Genomic DNA, 13,230 nt, shown 5'->3' with positions numbered 1-13,230 from the left:
TGTCTCTATCTACTGCAAATTAAAACCTGTTTATTAGTAAAAAGTATCTCATATTTATTATGACTCTAGAAGGGGCCCTGCCTTCTGAAGTAAAAATTCCTTATTACATAGGAACACATTTATTTGATGGATAAACAATATTAGAACAATAATACTGGAAATAACAAAATTAAAACACCCAAATGTCACTACTCTACCAAATTAAATATTTTTCATGTAGCTTGTTTTCTTCCATTCTTTTTCATATGTATGTATAATTTTTACTGTTGACGTTAATGATTTCTTGCATTTTTTCGTATTATACAATGTGTAAGCTTTTATCTCCTACTTCATAATGATCATTTTAATTGCTGTATAAAGGAAGCATTTCTTAAAAGCAAAAATATAAGGCCCTTTGAATAAGCAAAAATGTAAGGCCCCTTGAATTCTTGCAATGCAGGGACAAACTTGATTGTTTTTCCTGACCTTCCTTTGTTCAAGGGACAAATGACAGTGCACTTTCTAGCTTTGCCTACAAGACTGTTATCACCTGATTTCCATTTGAGTAGTAAGATGATAACGCAGAGTGCAAGGGGAACTAGGTTTAGGTGACAGCCACCTCATTTAATGTCTACTTACTGTTTCTACAGGGGAATTCTGGCCTGGGATTCAGTATTGCTGGAGGGACAGATAATCCCCACATCGGAGATGACCCTGGCATATTTATTACGAAGATTATACCGGGAGGTGCTGCAGCAGAGGATGGCAGACTCAGGTAAAGATCTGAAATGTTAGAATTATTTGCAAAGTAAATCTGCCACATCCATAAGACACATTTGTACCTTAGGAGAATAATAATTCTGCAAAAGTTTTGTACTTGAAAGAGAAGGCTGTCAAAGCAAGCTTTCTGTAATGACTTTCTGGATCCCTTATTACTTACTGAATTTTCATTTAATTTGTGTTTGTGGACGGCTACTGCATTCAACGTTGGACCAGGCACTGTGAGGAGGGGATACAGATATATCTTTTGTTCCGTGGGGCCTTCAGTCTGACTGGAAAGAAGAATGCTATGAGCTGATGAGCAAATAATAAAATGTATAGAAAACAATATACTATAAGTAGTATTAGCAAATAATGCTCTGTTATAGACACTGTGTATTCATGGATTCAGCAACAATTTATAAGGGATTTCTGTAGGAGTTTGGACAGAAAAAGTCTGAAAACCTATTTAATAAGAAGATTCCAGTCTGGGTATTAAAAAATAATTAAGATTTCACTAACCTCAGAAATCTGAATGAGAACACAGAGGGAGAAAGTGCAAGTTGTCCCAATGAAGAGGGAAACCAGCTTGACTTGGCCGAAGAACACAAGGTGAGATTAAGTAGGTGTAATGGAACCAGATATTGCTCAGGATAAAGTAGTGGTCGCTTGAGCTAGGGCCACTCTCTTTAAAGAACTAAAGATTATTTGGAGAAATAAGAGTCATCCACATGGGGCACTTAGTAAACAATATAAAATTCTATCAGCTATCAAAACACTAGCTAAAAGGCATCGTGGATTAGAACAATTAGGAGAGATTTCCCTGGGGAGAAAAATGGGTCCTAATGTTATTTTAGCGCCTCTACTAGATTGTATATCCCCTCAGGACAAGCAGTTATATCTAGAAGTGGATCAATAAATTCTTGCTGAATGAATGAGTGAGTTTTTGAATGAATGAGTAAATAAAATGAGAAGAGAAAAGAGGGTAAATCAATGAGTAGAGGGAGGGAGGGTAACACAAGCAAAGTCCTGTAGGTAAGAATGACCTTAGCTTGCATGGAGCCACATTGAAGACTGTGACCTAAATGGCGGAAATCTAAGCTTCACAGCCCTTCCTCAGTCTACTTTTCATTAAGCATAAATAAACTAGTTTACTGTTTTTCTTATAAAGCAGCCAAGGACACTTCTGTTCCCCATCCAATTGTTCGGATGCAGTGATTACTTTTGACAGCTGCGTCTTTGCAGCTTGTGGAGGAGAATCACAATTTTTTATCAGGTACATCTACATCTCCTATCAACAAGAAAAGAGATGAGTGACACTCCCATAGGAAACACATGCTTTTTGACAATAGATTTTCAGGCTGAATTGACTAAATTAATTTCTAAGAGAGGAAATATCCATACTACAGAGTGAACAATCTGAAATAGATGCTGTGTAATTCTACAAGTCATGGTGGGGTCTGGGTTTGCTAATATTGGACCCTGGAGAAGCTCCATTTTAAGAGTTTAGAAAGAGTTGTTAGAAGATAATTCAGAAACTAGTGGGCCACACTCATCATTTCATACCACTCTTTACCTAGAAGTAGGGGACCTTCCACCTCTTAGCCAAATTCTGGCTCTCAACTTGAAATAAAATAGACTTTTTGTTATGTGCTTACCCTACGATTAAGAATGGAAAGTGGCGTCTCTGAGAGTGCCACCATCCTTTGCCCACAAGCATGAGTGGCAATCTCATGCCTATGGAGAAAAAAGGAAGTTCTGCTGTGCTGGAATCATCATGTCATTCAATAGTTGTAGAGAGAATAATTATAATGATAACTAACATTTTTTAAGCTTTTATCATGTGTCGGGCATATTGTGGTAAGATAGGTAGGTAGTTGACAGATAGATTAGATAGATAGATAGATAGATAGATAGATAGATAGATAGATAGCTATAGAGATGTAAATAGAAATATAGATACACGCAGACACACACACAGACACACAATCTTCTATATACTTAAACAACAGCCATATGAAGTAAGTACTGTTATTATGGCCATAATGATATGGACTCAGGAAATTAAAGCTTAAAGACTTTAAGAAGATCACCCAGCTAGCTTTGAATACACTCAGAAACTAGTCCTGAATGTTACTTGTGTACTCTCTAAACTCTCGTTTAATAGCAGAATCCCCTACATCATGTGGTCTCTGTCTAAAAACTCCCAAAGGTAGCTTTCACAATGTTAATGGGCAACGCTAAACATTGCAAAGCTTGTTACTTTTATATTTAGCCACAATTTTCTCTATTTTGAATTCTACCCGCTGGTCTTTGTTGTGACTTCTTGGAGCCAGGGCCATGGCCTGTGACTGTGTATGTGACTATTGCCTTCTAAGGTTGTGCAATAAACATTCTGCACAGTGACACCTGAACAGTGGTCCTAACGGAGCAACCAAATATACCCACTCCCCAATTCACATTACAGCCTTTTGCCTCTGTGAAGACCGCTGTTGGGCGGGGCTCCACTTCTTTTTGGTAGATCTTTGCTACTACTGCTGAGATAGTTTCCCACCTTACTCCTTCCTACCAGGAACTTAAATGGCTTGGGTACATCTAAGAGTTCAGAATAACACTCAGTCGAAAAACTGGCAATGTGACATTAGGGATAGATTTTCAGAATTTGGCAATTTATCTAGTACAAAGCCTACATTTTACAGATAGGGAAACTGAGGCTCAGAGAGTGACCTATCCTGAGGCATACATCATTTGGGGTTCTACTTTAACTAGAACCCAAATGTCTTGATTCAGGTAATTAATATTCTAAAGTAGCGTTAAGAGGCATCCAAAAGCATCTAAGAAGCCTTTTCTTTGTGTGGCAGGAACACTGTTTCGGGCTGGACATACAAGCTGTGAGGACTACTTTTTATCTCACTGTTCGTCCTTATGGACGGGGGAGCAGCACATTACAATGAGTTCTGGAAAGATGTAGATTCTAATGTCCATATACTAAACTTTTTTAGTTGCTATTTTCTCAGCTGTGGAATGATGACAATAATACTTACTTCACCGAGTTGTTCTGAGGAATCAGTGAGATAAACTAAGTCCCAGCTATGCCAAGCATATATATAGTAGGAGCTCAATAAATTTTAGAAACGTTTCCCCGTTTTCCTTACCTGCTCTCTCTACTTCTCAGGGATCTTTCCTCTGCTGTTGCCTCTGTTCCTTTTTCTCTTTCTCCTTGTTCTATTCCCTTTCCTCTCCCCATCCCTTCCACCTTTCCTTCAGTCTCCTTTCTTCCTCTACGTCCTTCCCTAAGCTTCCTGCTCCTATCTGTTCACATCCCTTTTTCTTTTGGTCGTACCATGGAATTAAAGCCCATTTATAAACAGGTATAGTACTAAAAAAGGTTCTATGTTTCTATTCTCAAGTCTGTAATACAGTCTACTGAATCTGCTATGTTTCCCTCACTTAAAAAATAAGCCCACAAACTAAACATAGTTTTCTTTTACTTGGCAAATTCTTTGGTCTTTCCTGTGAGTTAGAGACTCTTAATTTTTTTTTAAATGTATCCTTTACATTTTAAGTTATATTTTTGACAACTAAATAATACTAAAATCTACAGAGAAGCTGAGGCCCAGAAAAGTGAGGTGATGGGTCTGCTCCAAGGAGAGCAGTAATCTGGACTCTACATTAGTGGATATGTAATAATCAGATCAATAATAACAATAGCAAAGACCAACATAGTGCTTCAATATGCCAAGTACTTTTCTGGCGCATTAACTCATTTAAAGTGTACAAGAACTCTATGAGATCCACACTTTTATTACTCTCAGTTTTCAGATAAGAAAATTGAGAAACTGAGAGGTTAAGTAAGTTGCACAAGATTGTACTGATAGTAAATGCTAGAGCCAGAATTTGAACCTAGGTGGTCTGGCTCCAATGTCTTTAGGTTCTAAGTTATACTGCAGAAAGAAAAATAAAGCAAACACACTTAAAAGGCATTCCGTAGTAAGCAGCATTCTAAAAATGCCACTCCGCAGGATTCCACACCCTCATCCGTTGAACCTGTGACTATGATGAGATAGCAGTCCTGTGATTATGTTATGTTATATGGCATAGTTGACCTTAAGAGAGGGAGAGTACTCAGGTGAGTCTGATCTAATCACACAAGCCCTAAAAGTGGAGAGTTTTCTCTGGCTGGTGGAGGAAGAAATCAAAGAGGTGCAAAATGTGTGAAGTACTTGACACTCTGTTGCTGGTTTGAAGATGGAGGAGGCCATGTAAGAAAGATTGAGGATGGCCTCTAGGAGCAGAGAGAGGCCTCCAGCTGACAGGAGGAAGCGGGAACCTCCGTCCGACAACCACAAGGAACTGAGTCTGACCACAACCACATGAGCTTGGAAGAAGACCCTGAGCCTCCAGATGAGAATGCAGCTTGGCCTACACCTGGATTTTAGCCTTATAAGAGCCTGAGCAGAGATTCCAGCCACACTGTGCCAGACTTCTGACCTACACAATGAGCTAATAAATGGGTATTGCTTTAAGCTGTTAAATTTTGGTAATTTCCTAAGGAGCAATAGAACACTAATATCTATGTCATTCTTGGAATTCTGAGTTCATTATGAAAAGCCTTTGTGAGTGTGCTCAATCGTACCAAATATAGAGTGAGAGTGCAGGCTTAAGACACAGATGAGGTGAGAGGTGACTTTCTCTCTAGTTAGATCAGAGTCCAAACTGAGCTCAGGTCTCAGTGGTTGCCCCAGAAGAGAGATGTAGGAGAAAGAGCATACTCTTTGGAATCAGAGGACCTAGAGTTCAAGTTCTAGTTGCTAGTTCTGTGATCTTGGGCCTCTTTTTAAGCTCTCTGTGCTCCAGTTCCCTCACTGATAAATTGAAGATAAAAGTGTATATCTCAGGAGCTGTGGTTAAATGAAATAGTGAGCGTAAAAGAACTGTGTGAAATTCAAGGTCCTCAACACAACTCAGTCTACAGAGCCAGGTAGTTAACAGAATGCTGAACTTGAGCCACAAGTCTGTGACAGCCAGGAAGGGACACTTATGGTAGACAGAATTCTAAAATGACCTCCAGTGACCCACATCCTTGTATAATCCCTTCCCCTTGAGTGTGGGCAGGACCTGTGAGTATGATGGGATATCACTCTCATGAAAATATTACTTAATATGGTAAAAGAGATTTCATAGATGTAATTAAGGTCCCTAATCTGTTGACTTTGAGTTTGTCAAAAGGGAGATTATCTTGTGTTGGCCTGACCTAATCCAGTGAGCCCTGTAAAAGCAGAGAGATTGTCCTGCTGGCCTGGATGAAGCAAACTTTCATGTTGTTTGTCAGAAGACCTATGGAGGGCGCCAATTGGCAAGTACCTGAGGGCGACCACTAGGAGCTGAGACAGTCCCCAGCCTACAGCTAGCAAAATGGGAGATGTCAGTCATACAGCTGAATTCTACCAATAGCCACATGAGCTTGGAAGAGGACCCCAAGCTCCCACAAGGAATGCAGTCCAGATAACACCGTGATTGTAGCCTTGTGGGACCAAGAGTGGAGGATTCCACTAAGCTGTGCCCAGATTCCCGATCCACTGAAACTCTGACATCATAAATATATGTTATTTTAAACTGCAAAATTTGTGGTAATTTGTCACGCAACAATAAAAAACAAATATGGACACTGTGGCATTCTGGACCCTAAAAAAAAAAAGCAGTCAGAAAAAAGAGGTGGACCATGGTCAGAAATAGGGCATAAACCGGTCCCTCAAGAGGAGGGACAGCAGAGACATGGACTAGCTGAGATATGTTGTTACATCTGATGGCTGGAGATGTGAGTCTGAGCTGGAGTGAAGGAGAGAGCCAGAAGCTATAGGATAACATGAGATGAGGGCTAAAAGTCAAGGCAAGAGAGTGTGTGGTAGTTTAGATGAATTTCTCTGGACAGTGATCTTTTTCCTGTGCAGGCTCTTTTTAAATCTAACTCCTTGTATATGTGTGTTTATGGATATGATAATTGTCCTTGGTGGAATATGTATAAAATGCAGAATAGTAGACAAAAACCAAACAAAATGCAACACATTCAATTTTACACTAAATAGAGTCAATATCTATTAACATTTTTTGCACATTTATTTCTGGTATTTTTTTTTTTGCTACTTTTTTTAATGTAGTTTAGATTATGCTCTATATAATATTTAGCGTTTGTTTAATTTCACATAACCTTATGTCATAAACCTTTCCTTATATCATTAAAAAACCTGTACAGATATTTTAATTGCTGTTTAATACTATATTTACTATTTTCATTGTTAAGAGTTTAGGTTATTTTCAGTTTCTCAGCATTTTAAATAACTGGCAATCTTTTGGAAGACATTGTTGACACTGTTTCTTATAATTTCCTTAGGGTATATTTCTAGTAGTAGAATTTCTAAACCAAAAAGTATAAACATTTTAAAGAATTTTGATACATACTGCTAAATTTCTTTCTAGAAAGATTATACCAAATTTTACTTCCACCAACAATGTTGGAGAGGGCGTATTTTATGGTATGTTGTCAGCGTTGCGTGTGCTGGCACATACATAATTTGGGGCTGTTTACCAAGGCAAACAATGGTAGATTTCTTTGCTTTGCATTTATTTGACTATCAGTAAGATTGAACTTTTAAAAAATGTTACTAGTCATTTGTATTTTTTCTTCTAGAAGTGGTCATTAAAATTTGATAGCATTACCTATCTTTAAAGTAAGGACATTTTAGAAAGAACATTAGGTTTTCTTACAGAGCAAAATAGATATATTTCCACACTTTGAAGAATGATTTTTATTTCCACTTTTGTATCTGAACCATAAAAATACCCTCTGTGTGGTTTCAAGTCCCTGGATTGCTTAGGACCAATATTGATCTGTCATCCTGGGAAGAGCTATCACATGACAGCCTCTGCTTGGCGATGCAGCAATGACATTTTACACAACAGTGCATTTATTAAACCCATCCACAGCACAAAAGCAGCATGTAGTAGCAGGCAGAAAAGATGGCTGCTTGCCAATTTCTTGACAAGTGACACAATTTAATCTCTTAGCCCTTGGCACAATCATTTCTACTCTTAGAAGATGAAAAAGACAAGTTTTCTTTAAGTCCGTTGCTTCATTTGTTCCTTCCATGTCGTTTACAGGTAAGATTGGCTTTGTCCTTATAAAAGCCAAGATAACATACATATTGATTTCACGCAAGAATAATGTTGATCATACTGAGTTTTGGATAGACTGACCAAAGTTGAGAGGTCAAGGACCAATGCTTCAAGAACAAAACTCCTGTGTATAAACTACAACATTGTCCTTTTGGCTGTCATTTGACAATTCACTCTTTTGCTCTTTCATTAACTTACATCCATTAACTCAGTAGTGATTTTAAAATAAGAACATGAAGAGGAAGAGAGAGAAGAAGGGGAAGAAAATGGACAAAAGGAAAGAAAAGAAAGAAGAAAAAAGATTGGTGGTCATCAGAAGACATCATATAACTTTGAAATGGAGAAGACAAACCTAACCTTAAAATTTTTCTGTGCAAATGAAAAGCACTAAGCAGAGGAAAGGGAGCAACTTCCAAGCATCACAGTCTGAAACTTATGCCCAAGACCCACTTGGGTTCCAGACTGTTTAAGAAATAAAAGATTTCCAGTAAGTAAAACAGCATAAGAGATCGCTAAATTCTTAGAGTACCTCTCCACTTTAAACTTTCATAAGTTTGGATGATTGCAAATGAAAACTCCATGAGTCACCAAGTTCAACCTGTCAATTTCCACTGTAACCCAACTGGTTTTTGCACCAAATGACTATAATAATGCTAAATTTTCCATTCAAGTGTGGAGACTCTCAGTGTCTTCAAAGCCAAGTGAACTTTTCTTTCATTATTATTTTGAGTCTAAAGCTGTGCATAAGTCCAACTATTGCCCTGAACAAAATCTTCATGAGAAGGGAAACTTCTCATGAAACATTACCCAGCACAGAGTACCCAGCACCCTCCTTAGAAAGAAGTATGGTTGGGATCTCAGTGGACTTATTCTTATGGATTATTTCCTTCCATCTCTGCCCACAAGAATGAAAATAAGTGAGAGGGAACAGCCCTCTGCCCTTTGATTTCCTCTGTCAGCCCTGAATGTGTTGACAACCTGCTTAGACAAGAAAAAAAATCACTTAGCAAGTGATTCCATGGTGACTGGTAATAACAAGTTCTTAACAATTTAAAACTACACAGGAAAATTTCTAAACAGGAAGAATAATTTCAGCTATGCATCTGGTAGAACACCAGGCACCCACGTGCAGCCTTTCATAGCTGGAAAGACATCTCCAACGCTTTTCCTATTTTGGTCAACTGTTATGCAATCTAATCAGAAAAATACCTCTATGGGTTAAATGAAATAACTTTATGGCAAACATGCTTTTTTTTCTTTAAAACAAATTGTGCCATGACTTCTGGATATCCACATGCAAGAGAATTAAGTTGGTCTCTACCTCATACAGTACACAAAAATTAACTCAATGTGGATCATAGACCTAAATGTAAGAGCTAAAACTATAAAACTCTTAGAAGAAAACATAGGAGTAAATCTTTGTGACCTTGGGTTAGGCAGTATTATTAATATGAGATCAAAAGCAACAAAAGAAAATTATAAATTGGATTCATCAAAATTAAAACCTTTTGTGCATCAAAGGACACCATTAAGAAAGTTAAAAAACAACTCACAGAATGGGAGAAAATATTTGCAATAATATGTCTGATAAGGGACTTGTGTCCAGAATATATAAAGAACTTTTACAACTCAACAGTAAAAAGACAAATAACCTAATTAAAAAATCAGCAAAGGACTTTGTATTAGTTTTCTGTTGCTGCTGAACACATTACCACAAACTTGGTGGCTGAAAATAATACAAATTTGTTACCTTATAGTTCTGGAAGTCAGAAATCTAAAATCAGACTCAAAAATATACTCAGGATCTTGACTATGCAGCTCCAGAGGATCTATGGGAGAATCCATTTCCTTGCCTTTTTCCATCTTCTTGAGGCCACCTGAATTTTTTGGCTCATCACCCTTTCCTCCATCTTCAAAGATCATCAGGCCAACTTTTGCTTCTGCCATCATATTGCTTCTCTTACTATAACTCTACTGCCTCCTTCTTATCAAGGACTCCTGTGATTACATTTGACTCACCTAGATAATCCAGGATAATCTCCCTATCTGTACCTTAACCACATCTGTAAAGTCTCTTTGGCCTATAACATAACATATTCACAGGTCAGAGATTAGGACTTGGACTTCTTCGGGGGGCCATTATTCAGTGTACCATAGATTTGAATAGATATTTGTTTAAAAAGGATATACAGATGGCCAATAAGCACATTAAAAGGTGTTCAACATTATTGTTCATTAGGGAACTGTAAATCAAAACTACAATGAGATACCACTGCACACTTAGTAGGATGGCTATAAAATAGATAATAAGAAATGTTAGCCAGGATGTGGAGAAATCAGAACCCCTATGCACTGCTGGTGAGAAGGTATAAGGGTTAAGCCACTTTGAAAAACAGTCTGGTAGATCCTCAAAAGTTAAAAGAGTTACCAAGTGAATGTCAATTCTGCTCCTAGGTATATATCCAAAGAGAATTGAAAACATATGTCCACACAAAAAACTTGTACATAAAGGCTCATAGAACATTATTTATAATAGCCATAAAGTAGAAACAACCCAAATGTTCATCAACAGATGAATGGATAAATAAATTGTGGTATATCCATACAGTGGAATATTATTCTGCCAGGAAAAGGAATGGGTACTGATGCATGCTACACCATAGACAAACTTTGAAAACAGTATTCTAAGTGAAGGAAGTCAGATACAAAAGGCCATATATTGTACAATTTTTTTTCTATGAAAGGTCCAGAATAGGAAAATCTGTATAAATACAAAGTAGATTAGTGGTTGCTAGGGGCTGGAAATGTGTATGGAATTTCTTTTGGGCATGATGAAAATGTTCTCAAATTAGATAGTGCTAATGATTGCACAACTCTGTGAATATACTAAAAATCACTGAACTGTACATTTTAAAAGGGCAAATTTTAAAGTACATAAACTATATTTCAATAAAGCTGTTATAAAAAATATCCAATCATTCTTTTCTGGCATAAAATATTCATTCTTATTTACAAGTCTGAGGATTCTTTTTTTCAGTTTCAGAAAGCTCACAACTTCTTCATATTGCTGTCAAGTTATAGATATAATTCATTTGAAGTTTCATTATTTAGGAAAGTTTTTGAATCAATTCACCAAGTAGAGAATACCTTTGGTTTGGGCTCTGTGCCTATATGGTCTAGTAATCTTTAAAGTAGGCAAATATCACACCATGCTCCCATTCCCTAGACAAACTGGCAGATATTTGACCTTATGTCTCAGCTGCTAAAATATCAACACTTTATAAAAATCATCTAAGTAAAGTTTGTGTTTTCAAAAGCCAAAAGTAAATCACTGAAGTGCGTTGAAATTTAGAAGGATTAATTCAGACTAAGTTTTATAAGGTCCAGTTATCCAAATATACTCAAGGAAGAAAAGAACATATTGATTCCTGGCAAAGGATCAATAGGATTGTTAAGACATAGATGTGATGGTTCATATCCCTTAAGGTTGGCTCCCTGAGGCTCTAAGTATTCTGATTTAATCTGAGCCCCTGCTTTGTGTTTAGGGAGCAGTTTCAGGCATTATTTGTAGGTCTAGACTCAAACTTCCAATTCAGACTGCAAGTTAACAAGATGCACTGCTCTAGTGAAGGTAAGAGAGAGACCTGGGGATCTCTGCCACTAACTGCTCTGAGACCTTGAGAAGGTTACACAACCTTCTTAACCTTAGCATCTTTCTCCGTAAAGTGAGTATGATAGAGGATCTTTGGGAATTTTCCTTTTTAAAATCAGATTCTGACCATTGACTTTGTCGACAGTCCGAAACGTTCCAAATGTCGTTATCATGGCCAGGAAATCAAGTCTTTGTTTTGATTAAATCTGTAGCTATGAGAAGATGCAATTGTCGTTACGTTCCTATAGCAAAGAGCCGATCACACCTTTAAATGCTGATAAGGCATTTGTTATTGTTTATTTCTAATAGTCTCGCAAGAAGGCATGTTGTCATTCTAATATTCTGAAACTATATTTGATATTGATTTTAGCAAATAGCTCTTTGGGATCTAGACCAAAACAAAACTGTTTAGGGGAAGGAGAAAAAGACATTCACATTATCTCTTGGTTTCTAGTTTAATGGTAATCCCAATTATTTTCAAGAATGGTTTTTCTGAACAGTTAGATTATATCATTGTTTAGAAAGGCCTAATAATGTGGTAAGCTTTGTGCAAGCATCAAGTCATTGCAAATTGGCTTAAAAGTTAGATGCCAAAATCATAAAGATGTTAGAGCTACTTAATATTCATTTAGCTTCTACACAGGGGCTGTGGCATCAATAAAATGGAGACTTACATATCATCCCCCCAATGAGGTTGCTCTTTACGCTGCCCAGTCCAAGCCAGCCAACCTTTACTCACAAGATCTCCCTCCCTGCTCCCACACTCTCAACCCTCCCACTTCTGCACATTACACTTTAGTTTCCTACAGGATGCTGAGTCTGGAAAGCCAGGTTAGAATTTAGAATTGTTGGACTCAGAGTTCTGCACCAGGACATTTCAGCACAGGGAGAGCAGAGCCCAGTCCCCACCTCTCAGCCCCTTCCTGCCCCCTTCTTGTCCTACTTCCAGCTCCTTCCCACACTGTAAGGGGCCTAGGGGCATGCCTGTGACACTACAACTTGCACATCCAAGTTTCGTCCACATCCTCAGCAAATAGTTGTCCTTTGACCACTTTTGAACCTAGGGTTGTACATAAAGTCTGTACCGTCTACCCTTAGGAACTTGAACTTGGGAAAGAGTTTCACACAGCCACTGAAGTGGGCTGCAGTCAGGGAATTCCCGAGTTTGTCTGTTGTGGGAGAGGGGAGTTAGACTCTGAGTGGTTGCCTTCTCTAGGCCTTGTGGACTCCCCATGAAGTGATCACTAGTGAACATTAATCCCTTACAGATTAATTAACAGGTACAATAAGGGAAATATATTCATTGAGTTTTAGGGACCAGTAAAATTAAGTGAATAAGATATGTATGTTATTGATAGTGTTGTTGGCTTTTAGGATTTCTCATATTAAGTTTTGTGGTAGTAACTGTTGCCCTCATCTCAATTTATAGAGAATGTTTTCCTTTGTCTTAATAACAACTCATTTATTTGCTTTAAATGACAGTTATCTTCTTGGAAACTATATCTGAAAACAGAAAACGTGGGAATCTCTAAGCCCCCTTAATACACCACCATTCTGTGTCTGAAGTCTCATGTTATTTATTCATCATCCTATCTCCTATAACATCTAGCACTGTCCCATACCCATAATAGACACTTAAAACTAATAAGACCTGCCATTTTTAATCT

The 13,230-nt window shown here is 37.7% G+C and overlaps 1 protein-coding gene across 11 annotated transcripts in view; it reads left to right on the top strand.

Annotated features, from left to right (window-relative positions):
- Positions 1-13,230, top strand: part of DLG2 (discs large MAGUK scaffold protein 2) — a 1,864,788-nt gene that overhangs the window by 1,324,641 nt on the left and 526,917 nt on the right. For all 11 annotated transcript variants that reach the window (XM_087433531.1, XM_087433533.1, XM_087433536.1 and 8 more), the window contains one exon: positions 630-754. In XM_087433531.1, the coding sequence (XP_087289657.1) occupies positions 630-754 (125 nt within the window). The remainder of the gene's footprint in view (positions 1-629; positions 755-13,230) is intronic.

The sequence above is a fragment of the Ceratotherium simum genome, chromosome 7 (genome assembly GCF_057802395.1).
Source record: "Ceratotherium simum simum isolate JZ-2026a chromosome 7, ASM5780239v1, whole genome shotgun sequence".
Lineage (NCBI taxonomy): Eukaryota > Metazoa > Chordata > Mammalia > Perissodactyla > Rhinocerotidae > Ceratotherium > Ceratotherium simum.
Note: the sequence above shows the minus strand (reverse complement) of the source record. Positions and strands in the feature narration are given on the sequence as shown.